We start from the raw sequence: 21,919 nt of genomic DNA, 5'->3' as shown, positions 1-21,919 counted from the left end.
GAACAATAAAGAATGGCCAATAAACGTTGACCTTCCCAGTGTTGGCAGCGGGAGCGAAGAGGTGCAAATTACCCCTGGGATTTCCTGTTCAGTTAAAGCAGCCCAAATGTAATGAAACAATTATTGTCTCATCAAACTATCTGCTATCTTCAGGAAAGTGAAGGAAGGAGCTAGTGATAGGTTTGCAAAGCAATTCTTCATCAACGATAGATGTTGATGCTTAGTTTGGTCTCCGAATGTACTATTTGGTCTCAGACCTCTTTACAATCGTGGGCGTGAGGATGGCTCAGCGGCAGAGTTGCTGCCTTACAGCACCAGAGACCCAGATTCAATCCTGACAACGGGTGGTGTCTGTAAGGAGTTTGTCTATTCTCCCCATGACCTGCATGTGTTTTAGAAACATAGAAACATAGAAAATAGGTGCAGGAGGAGGCTGTAATCGGCCCTTCGAGCCAGCACCGCCATTCATTGTGATCATGGCTGGTCGTCCACTATCAATAACCCGTTCCTGCCTTCTCCTCATGTCCCTGGACTCCACTAGCCCCTCGAGCTCTATGTTATGCCCCTGTCCCACTTAGGAAACCTGATCGGATACCTGTAACAGTAGCATTTAATGGAGAGACTCAGCTTGGGCACCACTGGTCACCAGCCAACAATCATTAGTTTCAAAGCATGAATCTTGTATCACTGTCAGCTATTATCTACTGTCCAATTGTTCAAAAGGAATGTCTGAGATAAAGTTGTCCTTTATTAAAATATGATTAGTCCAGAAATGGATTGTTATCAAATGTCAGACTCTAACCATTGAAGCATATGCCCAAAGTCGCAAACAAGGTGAAGTAGGGCTGAACAGATGTATAATACATTACACTTCAACACATTAGGACACTAAACTAGGATGAATAGGTAGGAAGGAACTGCAGATGCTGGTTTAAACTGAAGATAGACACAAAATGCTGGAGTAACTCAGCGGGCCAGGCAGCATCTTTGGAGGGAAGGAATGGGTGATGTTTCAGGTCGAGACCCTTCTACTTTCTGAAGAAGGGTCTCGACCCGAAACGTCACCCATTCCTACTCTCCAGAGAAGCTGTTTGTCCTGCTCCAGTTACTCCAGCACTTTGTGTCCATCTAGTGTGATGGACTCATTGGGCAAAATGGCCTGTTTCCATGCTGTACCTGTAAACTAAACTAAACAGTGTTGAAAACATTACCAATGTAATACCCTTATCCCTGCTGTGGTTATTGCAGTCAGTAATAACCAACGAATCAAACCAGAAGAGAAAGCAACTTGGCAGTAAAACTATGTTGAAAGCAAATTTTAATGATTTTTTACATTTCCAAGAATGTTTGGGTGTTGTGGAAGGCTGAAGATGGCATTGTTGCACACTTTAATGTACAGGAAGGCACTAACATCTTTAAAGTAGCCTTCTCAAAATTGGGCTCAGAGTTATTGAACGCATCATTAGCAGGATGGGCAGAGATTAGGTGAGGTAAAGCATGGAGAGGATCTTCAGAAGATGATCAATTGGTGAACAATTGGGCAGGAAATTTCAGTGAGTGGGAACCAACAGCTCCAGACATTGTCTCTCAATGAGTGGATGGTGTTAGTAAGCCCTCTGTGTTCCTTCAGTTCTGGTCTCTTGTGCGTCCTTCATATCTCCAGTGACAGCTGGCTTGGTGAAAAAATGTATCTGATAATTGGGGTGGCACAATGGCACAGATGGTAGTAGAGCTGCTACCATCTGGACCTCGGTGCTGTCTAGGTAGAGTTTGCACGTTTGCCACATGGGTGACCACGTGGGTTTCCATCGCATTCTCCGGTTTCCTCCCACATCCCAAAGACATGCAGGCTTGTAGATCAATTGGTCTCTACATTTTCTCAAGAATGACCAATCAATCAACCGGCCAATTGGTCAATCAATCACCATGTCAATCAATCAATAACCCTGTCAATCAATCAATCAATCAATCAATCAATCAATCAATCAATCAATCAATCAATCAATCAATCAATCAATCAATCAATCAATCAATCAATCAATCGACTGGTCAATCAATCAATGCTCCTGTGAGGCATCATCGGAGGTTTACACTGAAACAATAGCACTGTTTAGCCACAAGGGGGAGAAATGCGAAGGAGGGGTAGGGTGGGGAAAGTACTTGGCAGTGGGATTGGAGATGTTGTAAGATGGCTAATACCAATAATAGAGATGGATCTCAATGCTGCAATTACAGCGGTTTTCCCTGTGGTTTCCACAAGAAATGAATTCATAAAAATCTATCCTCCTCGGTGGCCCTCCACCCAATAGCTGCACTCAAGCTGCAGTGTGAAGGTGCAATAAACATGATTTTCACTGCACACTGGGAATATTGCTAAGATTGGCAAACACTGACAAGGCCTTTAGAACAAACAATGCCTTTTGACTCTATTAGGTGAAGGGAATTGAGTGGAATTATTCCCAAATTTGGCCAACAGTCTCTTTCTGCCCTAAGCAAAGAATGATTCTGAACGATAAGTCCATCACAGGTCAACGACTGTGCAGACTAGAAAAGCAAAGGAGGATCACGTTATCAACTCTCACGACAATCTTTCTTGCTGCAATATTTCAGCTCAGAAGGTTTACCAGGATTTGAGGGCCTGGTTATAGAGAAAGGAGGTTATAGAGAAAGGTTGAACAGGCTAGGACTTATTCCATGGAATGCAGGAGGATGATGGGCGATCTTATATAGGTGAATTAGATCATGAGAGGAATAGATCGGTTAAATGCACAAAATCTTTTACCCAGAATATGGGAATCAAAAACCAGGTCATAGGTTTAAGGATCGGGGGGTGGGGGAGGGAAAAATTTAACAAGAACCTGAGGGACAACTTTTTTACACAAATGGTGGTAGATATATGGAATGAGCTGCCGGAGGAGATAGTTGAAAATGTTTAAAAGACATTTGAACAAGTACATGGGTAGGACAGGTTTAGAGGGATATGGGCCAAACACAGGTAGGTGGGAAGTAGTACAGTTGGGGCACGTTGGTCGATGAGGGCAACTAAGTTAGGCCAAAGGCCCTGTTTCCACACAGTATGACTCTATGATCCTATGACTCGCTTCCAACAAACATCCCACTGGCCTGCAGCTGATTTACAACAAGAAAGGAAATGGTTCAGCTTCATCTGTTTCTGCATCATCAGTCCAATCTTATCCATCACACACAGTGTAGAGACAATGACTGCAAATGTGCACATTCAGAAGCCAGCCTCCAAATCATCACGGACTCATTCACCAAAGCAGATAAGAGAATGAACCTTATACTAAACATCTGCAAAATATAGGTCTTCTATCAACCTAGGCCTATGTACAAGCCCATGTTCTGCAAATTAAGATCTGTGACAAGATTACATACAGCATGAGTCATTTTCTAATCATGTGAAGTATCTCTCAGTGAAAGCAAACATCAATGGATAATCTTCCCATTCCCCAATCCCCCGGGAACAGCCTTTATTTATCAGAGGAACAATGTATTGGAAGATAAAGACCTCAAACATGACAGTCTACTAATTAGTAGCACCCACACCCTCTTGTACCTTTCAGAGGAAAGGCTTCACTTTTTCAGGCACCTCAACAAGTGGGGTCATCCCATAAATGCTACCTCAGTAAAGTCCAATGTCAACATTTGCATCCAGGACAAACATTCTGGCATTCAGGACAGAACGTGCAATTTCCAATGAGAAGATAGTATCTTTTGTGTGCCCAACACCAGAGTTCTGAAACAGACACTCTACTTCAAACTCTGTCATCTCAGGAAATTACCAGGGGGATACTTGAAGCAGGTCAGGAAATTCTTACATAAAGGTGACATCCTTATTGATAGATTCCATGACTTCCTCAAATGGAGACGCAGCATTTGGGATGGAACTGATACCTTGACATCTCTTTGGGAGCCCACGGGAGGCAGTGGAAGACAGTGGAAGAAAGCCAGCTGCTCCCGAACTGCTCACCCATCTGTTTAACATGGGACATAAGACATATCCAACATAGGACTGTTCAGCAATCCCAGAACCCACAAAACTGAAGTAGAAGCAAGTCAACGTTGACTTCAGGAGACAATCAAGAAGAAAATGAAACTGGCATTTAACAGAGTCTGAGAGGACTCTAGTCAGCCCAAAAATGTTATTTGTTTTAAAGTGCAGGGATTTTTGAGAAGAAAAATCTGACAAAATTAGTATAAACATCGAACAGAGTTGTGGGAGGGGGTGGGGGAGTAGAAGGGCAGGATAGTTTGGGGAGGGAATAACACATTCAGCCAAGGACTGTTGAATGTTATGCCCAATTACTGATAACTATTGCTCATCTTGCTCAATGCTGAAATACAGTTCAATGCAGCCAACATTTGCTTTGGGACTCTTCAGGTCAATTGTGGCTTTGTATTGACCACTGGCCCAATAGGTAGAGATGAGTTGTTTTGGAATATTGAATTTTGTTGGTGGAAAGTACAAGAATCCCTGAAATGTAAAAGTTGAGAGTAAGCACAGCTCCTCCATCTTTAAATCCAGACAGTGCACCAATACAGACAAGGGATATTTTAAACATTCAATGCACAAAAACAGAGAAAAAACAGGAACTACCTTCTATGTAGGAGTCAGGCATCATCTCTGGTGGACATGGAGAGGCCATGTTAAGGATTGTGGACCTTTAGAAGGGTGCCTTTGTCCACCCATCTGCCAATCACACCCCCACCCCCCCCCCCCCCCCCCCTGTGAGTGTGTGAGTGCGCGAGTGTGTGAGTGTGAGTTTGTGTGAGTGTGTGTGTGAGAGTGAATGTGTGTGAGTGTATGTGTGCATGTGTGTGAGTGTATGTGCGTGTGTGTGTGAGTGTATGTCAGTGTGAGTGTATGTCGGTGTGAGTGTATGTGTGTGTGAGTGTATGTGTGTGTAAGAGTGTATGTGTTTGTGTGTGTGTGTGTTTGTGCGTGTATGTGTGAGAGCATGTGTGTGTGTGTGTGTATGTGAGTGTATGTGTGTGTGTATGAGTGTATGTGTATGTGAGTGTATATGTGTGTGTGTGCAAGTGCGTGTGTGTGAGTATGAGTCTGTGTGTGTGCGTGTATGTGTGTAGAGTGTATATGTGCGTGTGTGAGAGTGTGAGTGTGTGTGTGTGTGATTGTGAGTCTATGTGTGAGAGTATGTGTGAGTGTATGTGTAAGTGTGTGAATCTGTGTGTGAGTGTGTGTGTGTGTGTGTGAGTGTGTGAGTGTGTGAGTGAGTGTATGTGTGTGTGTGTGTGAGTGTATGTGTGTGAGTGTATGTGTGTGTGTGTGAGGTGGAAGGTGTGAGTATGTGTGTGTATGTGAGCGAGTCTGTGTATGTGAGTATGTGAGTGTGTGAGTGTGTGAGTGTGTGTGTATGTGTGTATGTGTGTGAGTCTGTGTATGTGTGTGAGTGTGTGTGTGTATATATTGGAATTGGTGGAGAGGTGGAATGTTGCGTTGGGGGACCAGCCTTCCCGTGTGAAGCTGGGACCCAATGGGTCCCACTTGGGCTAGTGTTTATTAATCTTGTTGCAATTTAATATAGAACTACAACATGATCTACTATTCTTCTGTTATGAATAGTTCAGGTTATCATTGAAACAATATTTAATGTAACATATTAAATGCACCCCAACTTAAATTTCATGAGAGACCCCTTCCACCCCTGCAACGGACTGTTCCAGCTGCTAAGGTCAGGCAAACGCCTCCGTTGCCATGCGGTGAGAATGGAGAGGTTGAGAAGGAGTTTCTTCCCAGAGGCCATTCGGACTGTAAACGCCTATCTCAGCAGGGACTAACTCTACTGAATGTTTTTCCTTCCATTATTTATTATGTAAAAGAATATGTGTGTTATGATTGTGTTTATACTTTGTTTGGTTGTTTGTCTTTTTGCACAAAAGTCCGCGAGCATTGCGACTTTCATTTCACTGCACATCTCGTCTGTGTATGTGACAAATAAACTTGACTTGACTTGACTTGACTTGGACTTGTTAGGCTAAAGTCCTTGTTCAGTGATGTATCTCTAAACTAAACTCCAAGGTCTTCCTGAAAAAGTTGCCACATAAATGCATTATCAGCAAAGCTGAAGCATATGGCATTAAAGCAATGTTGACTACAAGGATACAACATGGGCAAAATAGCAAGGAAAGCAAAGTGGAAGGAAATAGGAAAGAAGGATTCCGATCCAAAACGTCACCTATCTATCTTCTCCAAAGAAGCTGTCTGACCCGCAGAGTCACTCCAGCACTGTGTCCTTTTCTCCAATTACAAGGCTATGTTAGAGAAGTCTTCACAAATGAACACGCTGAGGGGAACTCTGAGAGACATATAAAAGTTATGAAATTGGATTTAATTTCATATAATGCTACCCTATCACTTGTTGAAGGTGCATCGTAAAGTTTCCCCAAGTATAGTAGAAATGCTTCAGTCAGGTATACCTAACAGAGTACTGCATCAGGAAGCTTTTATATTTACATGTACAATTCAATGTTATATTGAATTCCAATTGAATTTTTGAATTTTCAATTCAATTTCGAGTTTCTATTTGCAAATACTAAGGACGGCTCACTGGCATAGTGGTAGAGTTGCTGCTTTACAGCACCAGAGATCTGGGTTCGATCCTGACTATGGGTGCTGTCTGTACGGAGTTTGTACGTTCTTTCTTTGACCATATCAGTGGCAGCATGAGGTGCAGATGGAGAATATGTGGGGAGAGGGGAGGGAGGCTTGCCTGCGTGAAGGAACGCAAACATTCCAGAAGATGGCATCAGTGTGTTGTGCTTGAGAGCTGGATACCGATGATCTACAGACATCAATTACAATCAATCCACTTACTACCTTTAAACCCTGGGGTGGAAACCAATGGTTGAGTAAAATGCCATGCTTGATCACCATTTCTTTCTTCTTTACTATTTTTATACTTATTTTGTGGGCTGCAGGCATTGTCAGCAAAGGTGGCATTTACTGGCCATCCCTAATTTCCCTTAAGAGGTTGGTGTAGTGCAGCCATCTTGAACCACTGTCGTCCTTCTGTGGGGAATCCCACAGTGCTGCTGGACAGAGAGTTCCAGGACAGACGCAGTAACTATGAAGAACAAGGGACACATTTTTATGGGACACATGTATGGATGAGAGAGTTGGATATAGCCCTTTGGGCCAACGAAATCAAGGGATATGGGGAGAACGCAGGAATGGGGTACTAATTCTGGATGATCAGCCATGATGATATTGAATGGCAGTGCTGGCTTGAAGGGCCGAATGGCCTACTCCCACCTAGATTGGCACCAATCCCTCACCTCCCCCTCCATTGACAATTCATGACTACAATCGTTTTGTCTCACACCTTTTTTTAAATCTCTGGTCTTTGCCCAACCATTTGCCTATCAAAATCCCCCTGACCTATGCCCACCTATTACCTGCCATGCTTTGGCCTGCCCCACCACTCTTTCAGCCCCCCCCACCCCACACACGCAATCAGCCTGACCTGAAACGTCACCCATTCATGTTTTCCAGAGATGCTGCCTGACTGTTAGGTAAGATTAGTTTATCTTGGCATCATGTTCAGCATAGATATTGTGGGCTGTACGGTTCTATGTTCTGAAGCCCATCTCTAACGATTACTCCACTCTTCCCATTTTAGCTGATAACTATGCTACCTTTAATACTCCAGCCCTCTGACTCACTTCCTGCATGTGACGCTGGTTGTGAAGTTGATTTCATAAAGGGCAGATCAATTAACCACGCAGCCAGTTGGACTGGTCTATTTAAAACTCTGGGAACTCTGTGATTGATTCTTAATTACAATTCAAAATGGGCAATAAATTCTGACTTTATCAGTGATGTTCCTTAACCAGTGAATGAATTTTGACCAAGTCCATTCTAAACCTTATCTTTCATAATCTTGCTCTGGAAGGGAGATGCATTTTGAATAAAGAGATATCATTAGAATCCATTATCTCTTTATACAAAATCTCACAGATCTATAAACACCTACAGTATTTCAATCGTTTCACTTACTGCCTTTAAACCATGGGATGGAAATGAAATGGTGTTGGAAAGAACTGCAGGTGCTGGTTTATACTGAAGATAGGCATAAAATGCTGGAGTAACTCAGCAGGCCAGGCAGCCTGGCTGGAGAAAAGGAATAGGTGATGTTTCGGCTCAGAACCCTTCTCCATCTTTCAGTCTGACGAAAGGTTCGGAACCGAAACGTCACATATTCCTTTCCTCCAGAGCTGCTGCCTGACCCACTGCGTTAACCCGGCATTTTGTTTCTATCTACTGGTTATGGAAAATGTCAATTTTTTACACTGTTACTTGCAAATGCATCATAATAAATGTGTATGTGCACAACTGGAGAGGGATAACTTACACTGCTAACTGCGCAACTTGGTCCCAGATGAAGCGGCTTGCAGAGATCAAAAGTGCATTCGGAATCACCACAGGGAAGTTTCCACCAAAAGAGAAGTTTCTTGTGTATAGTCACTTCAGCCTGAGACAATAAAACGTCAGAGTATCACTAATTATTTCATCATTCATTAAAAATTATACTTGTATTATTGTCGGGTGTCAGATCTTTGCGGCATAGTGGTGTAGTGGTAGAGCTACTACATTACAGCACCAGAGACATGTGTTTGACACCCGAGGGCATCTTGGTTCAGATTTTCTTCCCAAACTATAGTTCCGATGGACTCTTCCCTGTCAGGCTGTGTGGTGCAACTCTAAATGCTGCTACATATGACAAGATGATCTCCTTCCAATCATTGCTTTCTGCTTGGGCAATTCTCATTCCCTTCTCTCAAGATTGGTTCTGACATTCCACTTTTCCATTGGTTAGCGGCTACTTTTGTGTGACTTTGTAAAGGTACACATCTGTGATCTTAAGTAATCAGCAAATACCTGAGAAATTAACTGAATCTCATTGTTTTATGAAGATTTCCATCAGAACTGCTAAAGTCTTTTCTGCCATTCTAGACTTCATTATCATGTGCTCATAATAACTGCTGCAGTAGTCAATGACAACTCCTGTTGGGACTGGAACTAGAAGTATTGTCTCTCCTGATGGGAATGGTTCCAGAAAATGCACAGCAACATCTTAACATGGTCCTGCCTTTAGCAATGTGCTTTGTATTGGCTCAGGTGGATTGGGTCCGGTTACCATCTGACATTCATGGCCTGACATCACATGTCGTTCCACATCTTTTTCCATCCCAGGCCACAAAACGTTTGTAGGGTGATTTTGTTTAGTTCCATCAGCTCCTAAATGTCCTTCATGAGCCAATGTGATCATTCTAGATCTTAGCTTTGTTGTCACTACGAACCTGTTTCCTCTCTGCACATATCTTCCAAACTGTACATAGTTAATCTCTGATGGCTGTATATGCCTTGTGTGGACATTTCTCCCAGTCACCTCTTTGGATCCACTCTCTAACATCCTGCATTTCAGGATCCTTGTCTGACTCTTCTTCTAAATCCCTTGTCCTCATTGCTCTTGGGATGGAGTGTACTCCAGCAAATTGAACAAATGATTGTGCCTGAGTCCCCAGTGTAGACCCTTACAGCATGTCCACCTTCAGAAACCTGGATAGTGAGTCAGCGATGTTCTTCCCAGTGATGTGGGTCACTCTGTACTTGTACTGTTGGAGTCTATGCATTCATCTTTCGATCTGAGCATGTTGTTTGGATTGTGGAGAGTACATTCCCCTCTCCAAGCAGGACAACGTAAAAGCCGCAACATCATCTCTTGCAGATGGACAAATGCCAACCATTAATGTTTGACAGTCTCAGGAGATCTAAATGTTCTTTGTGGCTGACTAAGTACATGTTGTAGTGTAGCTATTGTCGTATTGAGAGAAACACAGCAAATTGTTTCCCCCTTAAGCACCAATGGAAGATTTCATCATGCGTGTAGACTGGAAATATCAGGTTGGTGCTGGACTCCAAGAAAGGGAGTTTATGGAGTGCTCCGAGATGGATTCTTAGAGCAGCTTGTACTGGAGCCTCTCAGGGAGAAAACAATTCTAGATTTAGTGTTGTGCAATGAACCGGATTTGATAAGGGAACTCAAGGTAATGGAGCCATTAAGAGGTTGTGACCATAATATGATGTTTTAATCTACAATTTGAGAGGGAGAAGGGAAAATCGGAAGTGTCAGTATTACAGTTGAGCAGAGGGGACTACAGAGGCATGAGGGAGGAGCTGGCCAAAGTTGACTGGAAAGAGACGCTAGCAGGGACGACTGGTGGAACAGCAATGGCAGGTATTTCTGTGAATAATACAGAAGGTGCTAGATCAGTTCATTCCAAAGAGGAAGAAAGATTCTAAGGGGAGTAAGGCAACCATGGCTGACAAAGGAAGACAAGGACTGTATAAAGATAAAAGAGAAGTATAACATAGCAAAGATGAGTGGGAAGCCAGAGGATTGGGAAACTTTTAAAGAGCAACAGAAGATACCTAAAAAGGCAATATGGGGAGAAAAGATGAATTACGAAGGTAGGCTAGCTAAGAATATAAAGGAGGATAGTAAAAGCTTCTTTAGGTATGTGAAGAGGAAAAAAATAGTAAAGACAAATGTGGGTCCCTCGAAGACAGAAACAGGTGAATTTATCATTGGGAACAAGGAAATGTCAGACGAGTTGAACAGGTACTTTGGATCTGTCTTCACTAATGAGGACACAAACAATCCTCCTGATATAGTAGTGGCCAGAGGACCTAGGGTGATGGAGGAACTGAAGGAAATTCACATTAGGCAGGAAATGGTGTTGGGTAGACGGATGGGGCTGAAGGCTGATAAATCCCCAGAGCCTGATGGTCTGCATCCAAAGGTACTTAAGGAAGTGGCTCGAGAAATCGTGGATGCATTGGTGATCATTTTCCAATGTTCTATAGATTCAAGATCAATTCCTATAGATTGGAGGGTAGCTAATGTTATCCCACTTTTTAAAAAAGGAAGGAGAGAGAAAACAGGGAATTATAGACCAATTAGCCTGACATTGGTGGTGGAGACGATGCTGGAGTCAATTATAAAAGATGAAATAACGGCACATTTGGATAGCAGTAACAGGATTGGTCCGTGTCAGCATGGATTTACAAAGTGGGAATCATGCTTGACTTATATTCTGGAATTTTTTGAGGATGAAACTAGGCAAATGGACAAGTGGGAGCCAATGGATGTAGTGTATCTGGACTTTCAGAAAGCTGTTAATAAGGTCCCATATAGGAGATTAGTGTGCAAAATTAGAGCACATGGTATTGGGAATAGGGTACTGACATGGATAGAAAATTGGTTGGCAGACAGGAAACAAAGATAAGGATTAACGGGTCAGTTTCAGAATGGCAGCCAGTGGGTACTGCAAGGCTCGGTGCTGGGACCGCAGCTATTTACAATATACATCAATGATTCAGATGAAGGGATTAAAAGTAACATTAGCAAATTTGCAGATGGTGCAAAGCTGGGTGGCAGTGTGAACTGTGAGGAGGATGCTATGAGGATGCAGGGTAACTTGGACAGGTTAGGTGAGTGGACAGATGCATGGCAGGTGCAGTTTAACGTGGATAAATGTGAGGTTATCTACTTTGGTGGCAAGAACAGGAAGGCAGATTATTATCTGAATGGTGTCAAGTTAGGAAAAGGGGAAGTACAACGAGATCTGGGTGTCCTTGTTCATCAGTCACTGAAAGTAAGCTTGCAGGTACAGCAGGCAATGAAGAACGCTAATGGCATGTTGGCCTTCATAACGCGAGGTGTTGAATATAGGAGCAAAGAGGTCCTTCTGCAGTTGTACAGGGCCCTGTGTTTAGTTTTGGTCTCCAAATTTGAGGAAGGACATTCTTGCTATTGAGGCAGTGCAGCGTAGGTTCACGAGGTTAATTCCTAGGATGGCGGGACTGTCATATGTTGAAAGAATGGAGCGACTGGGCTTGTGTACACTGACATTTAAAAGGCTGAGAGCGGATCTTATTGAAACATATAATATTATTAAGGGATTTGACAAGCTAGATCAGGAAGCATGTTCCTGATGTTGGGGGAGTCCAGAACCAGGGGCCACAGTTTAAGAAAAAGAGGCAGGCCATTTAGAACGGAAATTAGGAAAAACTTATTCACCCAGAGTTGTGAATCTGTGGAATTCGCTGCCTCACAAGGCAGTGGAGGCCAATTCTCTGGATGCTTTCAAGAGGGAGTTAGATAGAGCTCTTAAAGATAGCAGAGTCAAGGGATATGGGGAGAAGGCAGGAATGGGGTACTGATTGTGGATGATCAGCAATAATCAGAGTGAATGGTGGTGCTGGCTCAAAGGGCCGAATGGCCTACTCCTGCAACTATTGTCTATTGTCAATGTGATGATATCTAGTTAAGCTTTATTTGATATTGGCCAGGATAATGGAATGGACAAACAAACTTCAAAATAAGATTGTGCAATCTTTTTTCTCCACCTGATGGGACAAGAAGGAGGTAGACCTTCGTCTGATATCTTATCGGAAAGGCAGCACCTTTTCTTTTGCAGCACACCTCACCCTCAGCTCTGCTTTGGATATCAAACTGCATTGTGCTCAAGCTGCTGGAATGGGACATGAACCTACAACCCTGCACTCAAACAGGACCTCAAAGAGTATTTTCCGATAAATATGTCTTCAATTAAGGTGGACATAAAATGCTGGAGTAACTCAGCGGCACAGGCAGTGTCTCTGGAGAGAAGGAATGGGTGACGTTTCGGGTCGAAACCTTTCTTCAATTAAAATGGTTGTTCTGAATTGTTGGTTATAACCAGTCACCAGTCAAGAAGGAAATTGAAAGCAGATGGGCCAATAATATATCTAAAATAACGTAAAATCCAAAAAGGTGTGTGAGCCTGGAATTCCTGAAGACAGATGCTTCACTTGTGCTTCTCCATAGGCCTATACCAATTCTTTGTGGGAACCAGGTGAATAGATTTTCTTAAACATAAGAAGAGCATTAATCTATGTAAGTATCAGGAATTCTGATTCCACCATATATTTGCACACAAAATTGGAAGAAGGTGAATCACTAATTCAAGTCTGTTGATTTGGTGGCAATTTAGCCTTTAAGTTGCAGCAGTATGAGGGGATGCAAGCACTTTGTGGGTCCAATGTTATTGGAAATCGGGACACAGAGCAAGGATTGAAGTTGCCTAACACCTCATAGAGTGAAGAACCTTTCTACACCAGCGGACTATCTGCAAGTGTTTCAGGAAAAGAATAACCATTTTTTTAATTCTAGGGTAAACTTTCATGGAGCCATCAAGTGCTGCTTGTAGTTGTGAGCCACTCATTGCAATACGATTAAGGACAGAGATGTCAAAATATGTGTTACCTACCAATAAATATCGCTGAGGCCGTGATGTATAAACTTGCTGTACACATGGACAATGGCAATTGAACATGATTTTATTTACTCTGCATAAACAATTTCATTGTTCATAAAATCCTTGTGTTATGCAACAGAATATGTGGACTTGTGTGGGAAGGAACTGCAGATACTGGTTTAAACCAAAGATAGACACAAAAAGCTGGAGTAACTCAGCGGGTCAGACAGCATCTCTGGAGAAAAGTAGTAGGTGACGTTTCGGGTCGAGACCCTTCTTCACCTCGACCCGACACAGCACCTATTCCATTTCTCCAGAGATGCTGTCTGACCCGCTGAGTTTCTCCAGCTCTTTGGGTCTATCTATGGTTTAAAACAGCATCTGCAGTTTCTTCCTGCATATCTAGCTTGAGTGTTTGGACTGGTCGTAGGCCAGCTCTCTGCAGGATAGCAATAAGCAGGCCACCTGTATAGACCAGCAAGACCACCTTCGCTCGGCCCTCCTGAACCAACCTGATCTGCCGGTTGCTGAATTACTCCAGCTTGTTGTGTCTATCGTCAGAATATGTGGACTTGCTACTTTTACATTAAAAGGATGAATCATGCTAAATGTGTTTGCTGTTGGAAGAAATAATTGGCTGCTAATGAATTGCTGTGTCCCTGCACAACCCAGGATCTTTCGGAAAGTAACTTAGTAACTTCCCTCTTGGATATTGGTTTATGAATCCCACCTGAATGACTCAGATCATTCCACAAACCAAAGGTTCTTGGTGTTGTGCTGCCTTGAGATTGTGGTATATGTTGTTGATTTATTACCAGTCCTTGCATTCTGTGTACATTGCCTTGATTAATATTAGGTCAGGCAAACGCCTCCGTTGCCATGCGGTGAGAACGGAGAGGTTGAGAAGAAGTTTCTTCCCAGAGGCAATTCGGACTGTAAACGCCTATCTCACCAGGGACTAACTCTACTGAACGTTTTTCCTTCCATTATTCATTATGTAAAAGAATATGTATGTTATTATTGTGTTTATAATTTGTTTGGTTGTTTTGTTGTTTGTCTTTTGCACAAAAGTCCGCGAGCATTGCCACTTTCATTTCACTGCACATCTCGTATGTGTATGTGACAAATAAACTTGACTTGACTTGACTTGATTTGACTATTAATACCAATAAATCCATTGAATGTGAAACCTCTTGAAACATATCTGTGCCAAAGTTCAATGTAAAATATATTTTGTACAGTGTTCCAACACATGATGAAGTTCTGTTTATGGCTTTTGTTATGATTAGTTTTCAACTGTTCAGCATTTTATCAGGGTACATTATGCCTTCGCTTAATTTGTCTTCGGAGAGAGCACAGGAGTTGTCTGTTGCGATCTGGATTACTGTACATCATAAAGCCTGTGTTAATGGTAACTACAAGCTAGTGGTCCAAATATACCAGCAACTAGATTGCTTAAAATACCAAATGATGTAAATCCACTAACTAATCCTCTTTGGAATCATAGAAAATCCAGGATCTGGAGTGTCTTGCTTTCCCACTCTTCAAGTTAACCGAATATATTGACACTGGTTGGTAAAGGTTTCATGCGGCTTGGAGTGGCATGAGACAAAGCATTTAGTGCTGGAATGGTGACAATTTGAAAGACACTCAAGGTTCACTGTTTAAGTGACTTTGATGAAATGTACTGTACATAGTTTATATGTAATCAACCTTCATTTTACAAAATAAATCACCCTGTTTTATTGGAAGAAGTCATTGTACATTGTGTCCTCTGTACTTTAGACTGTCTTATGTCTTAAGCTAGCTTTGTATGCTGTTGGTCAATTCATATCCCCACCCCCCACCCAACCTTCAATTCAAAGCCAGATATTCTTCACAATAAATACTAAGTTTCTGAACTCAGAGATGCATTTTGCAAATTACGCCAGTGACTACACTTCAGAAGCATATTAATAATTGTAAACAGCATTGAAAATGCGTAATTAGATTCATGGTATGCAAATTGTTCCTCCATTAACAGACAGGATTGATCAGAAAAGAGGTAAGTGTGCAGAATTCTGCATAAACATTGAATTAATTATTCTTTACCTTAAGTAATGTCAGCGACTCAGCCACATAGGCAGTCCCTTCAAGCAAGATTTGTCCTGGTATTTTAATAGGATCCGGTTGTACTGTCATGTTTTTCAGTGTGACAGGCTCCTCACCTCCCCTACAGTTTCTCCAGGAAAGGCCATCTGACTGGCATGAAAAAAGTGGATCACAAGTCCATACAACACAGCAATCTCTATTAGGAAATTTTCTTAGCATTAAGACAAGTTTAGTTTAGTTTAGTTTAGGGGACAGAGCGTGCCCTTCGGACCGCCCAGTCCACACCAACCATCCTTTAAACTTTGCCCCGCTCACCTTCTACATCTAAGACAGAGCACGGAAACAAGCCTTGGCCCACCGAGACTGCGCTGACCAGCGATCACCCCGTACACTAACACTATCCGACACACTAGGCGCAATTTTACCAAAGACAATTAGACTACAAATCTGTAGGTCTTCAGAGTGTGGGATGAAACTGGACCACCCGGGGAAAACCCACACAGTCACGAGGAGAACGTATAAGCTCCGTACAGACGGCACCCATAGTCAGGATCAAACAAGGGTCTTTGCCGCTGTCAGGCAGCAATTCTACAGCTGCGCCACCTTGCCGCCCTTATATTTCTGGAGTGTCTCACTTGTACTCCATACAAGCTTAAATTTCTTATAGAGTTATCAAGTCATAGGGCATGAAAATATTCCCATCGACCCAACTCACCCATGCTGACCATGATGCCCATCTAACTAATCCCATTTACTCATAATTTTTCACAAAATAAACCATTCAGCCCATCAAACCTATGCAATTTTGTCAATCCCATTCCCTTTATTTCCCTGTGAACTATTTTCTTCCATATGCCCAACATATGCCCAACAAACACCACCTCCCCCACTTTCCCACTAAATCCTACCTGATTTCATTCGGGGTAACTTGAAATAACCATTAATCCACTAGCCAGTGCATATTTGGGATCGGGAGCATGCAGGGGAAACCCACACAGTGATAGGGAGAATATTGCTGCTCCCTGACTCTCAGTCTGATAAAGGGTCTCGACTTCAAACGTCACCTACAGGTATTCCTATTTCCCAGAGATGCTGCCTGGCCAGCATCATTTATTTCCTAGATGCTGCCTACTCCAGCATTTTGTACCTATCGCCGGGAGGACATACTAACTGAACGGCACCGAAGGTCGGGATCAAATGCAAATCGTTGGAGCTGCAAGATATTTGCGACGCCCTTCATTAAGTTACATTAGGAAAGAGCATGAGAGGTGGTTCGTATAAAGAATCAGTTTGCATTCCACAGAGAGGAGCCTGATCTTGTCTTCTGTGACAGCATTAATTTCACTACATACTTCGGTTTATTTTGAGCAGAAGAGTATCAGTTTAATTGTATACTTACACTGCTTAGTTGGTGGAACACAAAAAGAGGCAGCAAGAGAACTTCAAACGATAGAGCCATCTTCCCCTCAACTCAAACGCCACAGCAGCAGAAACGCAAGCCTTGAATGGAGTGGTGGTTTTGTACTCCTCACTGCCAGCATGTAATCATTTCTCTTCAATCACAGCCAATCATTGCACAGACCTTTTGCATATTTCACCACTTGTTACTCAAACTGAGTTTTTCCTTGAACATTTACTGACATCGTTCCATTCACTGGTAACAAAAGTTTCAGTTCCGGGACCAATAGTTTTAAGGCTTTGCCAGTTTATTTTTCCCTTTTGAGTAGGCTTACGCCAACATTTGAAAAAAATCGGGGTAAAGTATTCAACCATAGTTGGTTAGTTATGGGTTGGCATAAACCCATAAGGGCTGTGGCAGCTCTGAATCCATTGATGATTTTTTCTGATTAAGGCAGCTTCCAGATTTGGGTTCAAGGCTGTACTGTACAACAAGTAAGTCTGAAGGCTGCACACACACACAACAGTAGTTTAGTGGGTTGCAAAGAACTGCAGATGCTGGTTTAAATAGAAAGTAGACACAAAATGCTGGAGTAAAATACAGAGAGTTCAGAAGACATTTACTAGAATGTTGCCAGGGTTTCAGCAACTAAGTTACAGAGAAAGGTTGAACAAGTTAGATCTTTATTCTTTGGAGTGCAGAAGGTTAAGGGGGGACTTGATAGAGGTCTTTAAAATGATGAGAGGGATAGACAGAGTTGATGTGGACAAGCTTTTCCCATTGAGAATAGGGAAGATTCAAACACGAGGACATGACTTGAGAATTACGGGACAGAAGTTTAGGGGTAACATGAGGGGGAACTTCTTTACTCAGAGAGTGGTAGCTGTGTGGAATGAGCTTCCAGTGGAAGTGGTGGAGGCAGGTTCGATTTTATCATTTAAAAATAAATTGGATAGGTATATGGACGGGAAAGGAATGGAGGGTTATGGTCTGAGTGCAGGTAGATGGGACTAGGGGAGAATAAGTGTCCGGCACGGACTAGAAGGACCTAGTTTGCCTGTTTCCGTGCTGTAATTGTTATATGATTATATGGTTATATTGTTATATGGTTATAACTCAGCAGGACAGGTAGCATCTCTGGAGAGAAGGAATGGGTAACGTTTTGGGTCGAGACCCTTCTTCAGACTGATGTCAGGGGAGTGGGCGGTACAGAGATAATCTGTAGTCGGAGACAGTAAGACTGGTAGGCAAACTAGGAAAGGGGAGGGGATGGAGAGAAAGGGAAACAAGGGCTACTTGAAGTTAGAGAAATCAATATTCATACCGCTGGGGTGCAAGCTACCCAAGTGAAATATGAGCTACTGTTCCTCCAATTTGCACTGGGCCTCACAGTTTACTGGTTGTTTAGAGATACTGTGCCAAAAGTCCATGCCGAGCAGTGATCCCCATACACTAGTTCTATCCTATAAACTAGGGACAATTTACAGAAACCAATTAAGCACTGAAGAAGGGTCCTGACCTGAAACACTACCCATCCTTTTTCTTCAGAGATGCTGCCTGACCCGCTGAGTTACTCCAGCACTTGTGTCTATCTTTACCTATAAAGCTGCATGTCTTTGGATCAACAGAGCTGCAAGGAAAACAAGAAAAGGAATGCCACTTGTAGGATTGCTTTGATGGGGGTTGGCAGGCAACCAATGTCTGAATAAGAACACGGAGTGTAAACTGTGGGGGATGATGGAGATCCACCAGTTGCATCCCAGGGGCTTCATGTCCTGGCAGAAGCTAACTGGCCATGGAATAACTGGGATGTTCTCCTCCCTGCATTCTGGGGTGATGCCTGGACCATGGTTGAGAAGGCCGCTAATGAAGAGAGGAATGAGAATTTCAGAAGGAAACTGAGGAATCAAATGGGAGGGGGATAAATAATTAGGAAGATTCAATGTGGTGGTTCCACTGGCAAACGTGTCTGCCGTGGACTAAGAAAAGTGCAAAGATTGAAAGCACGAGGAGTATTAAGCAGAAAACAATCTGGGACATGATTACACCACTTTTTAAAAACTGGTTAGATAAGCCTTGAATTCATCTCATCAGGAGGCCCTGGATTTGGGACCTACAGTAGGAACCACTATTCAGCTATTGTATTGGTAATAGATTTGGAGACAAGGAAAGTTCATGTTCATAAGTCATAGGAGCAGTAATTGGACATTCAGCCCATCAAGTCTACTCCACCATTCAATCATCGCTGATCTATCTTTCCCCCTCAGCCCCATTCTCCTGCCTTCTTCCCATGACCTTTGACACCCTTACTAATCAAATATCAGTCAATCTCCACTTTAAAAGTACATCATGACTTGGCCTCCACAGCCATCTGTGGCATTGAATTCCACAGATTCATCATCCTCTGAAAATAAATTCCTCCAAATCTCCTTTCTAAAGGTACATCTTTTTATTCCGAGGCTGTGCCCTCTGGTTCTAGATTCTCCCACTGGTGGAAACATCCTCTCCACATTCACTCTATCCAGGCCTTTCACTATTTGGAAAGTTTCAGAGGTTCCCCCTCATCCCTCTAAACTCCAGCGAGTACAGGCCAAGAGCTCGTCATACATAAACACAATGATCCCTGGGATCATTGTCATAAACCTACTTTTGACCCCCCTCCAACACCAGCCCATCCCTCCTCCGACATGGGGCCCAAAACTGCTCACAATAATGTTGCTACCATTGAGGCAAGATCTGTATGGTTGACTGGATTCTTTCTTGTGCTTCATCAGCCCAGACATTGGCAAAAAGGTCATACTCAAAGGAAGAGGGCTTGGAAGGATTACACAAAGGGGTAGATTAATGGCAAAAGAGGAAGGAGGGCTGGTCACATTGTACCTCAGCAGGAGCTTGAGTCTGAACTTAAACCTGTCACTTCATCTACATCCCTGCTACCGTCGCTTACAACGGTCCAGATCATAAAATTCGTAAAGGCAACTTCCAGACTGAACAAGTATTCAGCAGCAGCTCCCACTGCAAGACTGACCTATGTGTGGACACCACAGTAGTGTTGGGGGCCGGTGATGTAACATATCAGCTGTGTAACACGTACTATAATATTTCAGTGGACATAGGGGAATTGGTAGCAATAACTAACCAGGTTCCTGCTGAAGCATGGGGATGGTTAGACCTACAAAGAGTGAACTTCAGTGTTGAACATATTAGAAATATGGAGACTGCTCCTTCCTCCTCTTTGTCTCTGTGCTGTAACACTGAGGGCAGTATACGGGGAAAGAACATTAAGTTGGGCAGGCACCGTCATTAACCCTAGGAAAGCATTCATGTCAGGGTCAATGAATGAACATGACATACAGAACCTGCAACTTGGCTTGCATAACCACAGTGACTCTCATTTTTGGGACTGGAGCCAAGATTAGTAAACTTGTATTTCTCAGCAGTTTTGGCAAGACACAAACAGACCAGAAAGGTGGGCCAGGAAAGATCCAGTCAAGAAACTGGGGAAAATATGCAGACACGTTAACTTAGAAAGGTCAGTGTGTGCCTGAGAAATACTATAGAATCTAAGGTGTCTAGCAAAATTAATGGAAATGTGTTCAGTCAGAGCATTGAGTATACATATTGCAGTTATATGAGATTTTGGGGAGGCTGCATTTAGAATATTGTATTCAGTTCTGAGCACCATGTTACAGGAAAGATGTTGTCAAGCTGGGAAGGGTGCAGAGACGATTAATGAGGATGTTGCCAGGATTCGAGGGCCTGAGCTATAGGCAGAGGCCAAGTCACTGGATGGATTTAAGAGAGAGTTAGATAGAGCTCTGGGGACTAGTGGAGTCAAGGGATATGGGGAGAAGGCAGGCACGGGTTATTGATAGGGGACAATCAGCCATGATCACAATGAATGGCAGTGCTGGCCCGAAGGGCTGAATGGCCTCTTTCTGCACTTATTTTCTATGTTTCTATGATCAGGTCATATCAAATGGTGGTCTATAACAAAGATCTAAACAAAACCACACAACAGTAGCACCATTTCATGTCCCAGACAGAGCAGCAGAGAGAATACACAGAAATCAGGAACACCCTAATATCTGCAGCCACACAAAAATGCAACACACATATTTCATCTATTTTGCAATAATAAGAGATCATATTATAATGTGGTTGGAACTCAGGTCCTTGGGTTTACGGAAAAGAAAACCGTGGCATATTAAACTGAGCTGCTACAGTGACAGGACTTCCCCAAAGTGAGCTGTGAGGGCAGATACACCTCTCCCTGAAACTAACACCTATAATGATCAAAACCCTGTCAATCTCTGCTTTAAAAATACCCAAAGACTAAACCTCCACAGTCATTTGTGGCAATGAATTCCACAGATTTACCACCCTCTGGCTAAAGAATTCCTCCTCATCTCCTTTCCAAAGGTACATCCTTTTATTCTGAGGCTCCCTCCAGCCCTAGACTCCCCCACTGATGGAAACATTCTGTTCACATCAACTCTATCCAGGTCTTTCACTGTTCTGCAAGTTTCAATGAAGTTCCCCTCATTCTTTTAACCTCGAGTGAGCACAGGCCCAGAGCCATCAAACATTCATCGTATGTTAACCCATCATCCGTGGGATCTTTTTTTAGTAAACCTCCTCTGGACCCTCACCAACGTCAGCACATCCCTCCTCAAATACGAGGCCCAAAAAGGCTCACAATATTCCAAATGTAGTCTGAGCAATGCCTTATATAGTGCCACCATTACATCCCTGCTTTTATATACAAATTTTATAGGACAAATAGTTGCTTTCCGAAAATTATAACTACTCTTAATTCAAATTCACACATACACTGACTTCACAGCCCAACACCCGGACTTCCATCTGTATATATGTATATAACGCCGCAGAATTGTGCACCTATCCCCCCCCCCCCTTCTCCCTTCTGTTTTTTGTTTTTCTGTTTCTTGTTTTTTGTACTAAATTATATGTATGCACTGAGTACGAGCAGCTTTCAATTTCACTGTACATGTACAGTGACAATAAATGGCATATCTATATCTATATCTATATCCTAGTCTTCTCGAAATGAATGCTAACTTT

The 21,919-nt window shown here is 42.8% G+C and overlaps 1 protein-coding gene across 1 annotated transcript; it reads right to left on the bottom strand.

Annotated features, from left to right (window-relative positions):
• Positions 1-1,042: 1,042 nt before the first annotated feature.
• On the bottom strand, positions 1,043-20,043 carry LOC129701471 (ganglioside GM2 activator-like). Its single transcript, XM_055642667.1, has 4 exons — positions 16,835-20,043; positions 15,436-15,585; positions 8,394-8,513; positions 1,043-4,495 (listed from the first exon to the last, which is right to left on the bottom strand). The coding sequence occupies exons 1-4, from the start codon at positions 16,892-16,894 to the stop codon at positions 4,334-4,336; spliced, it is 492 nt and encodes a 163-aa protein (XP_055498642.1). The 5' UTR covers positions 16,895-20,043; the 3' UTR covers positions 1,043-4,333.
• Between the last annotated feature and the right edge of the window lie 1,876 nt (positions 20,044-21,919).

This window comes from Leucoraja erinacea, chromosome 11 (genome assembly GCF_028641065.1).
Source record: "Leucoraja erinacea ecotype New England chromosome 11, Leri_hhj_1, whole genome shotgun sequence".
Lineage (NCBI taxonomy): Eukaryota > Metazoa > Chordata > Chondrichthyes > Rajiformes > Rajidae > Leucoraja > Leucoraja erinaceus.
This window is presented reverse-complemented; position numbering and strand designations above follow the sequence as displayed.

Bases quoted from the DNA above. Each gene is read 5' to 3' on its own strand.
- LOC129701471 (XM_055642667.1), bottom strand. From the start codon at position 16,894: ATGGCTCTATCGTTTGAAGTTCTCTTGCTGCCTCTTTTTGTGTTCCAC. The intron at 15,586-16,834 runs GTAAGTATACAA...TTTTCATGCCAG, and splicing joins TGTTCCACCAACTAAGCAGT to TCAGATGGCCTTTCCTGGAG. The intron at 4,496-8,393 runs GTAAGTTATCCC...TTTACATTTCAG, and splicing joins CAAGTTGCGCAGTTAGCAGT to GGATTCTTGTACTTTCCACC.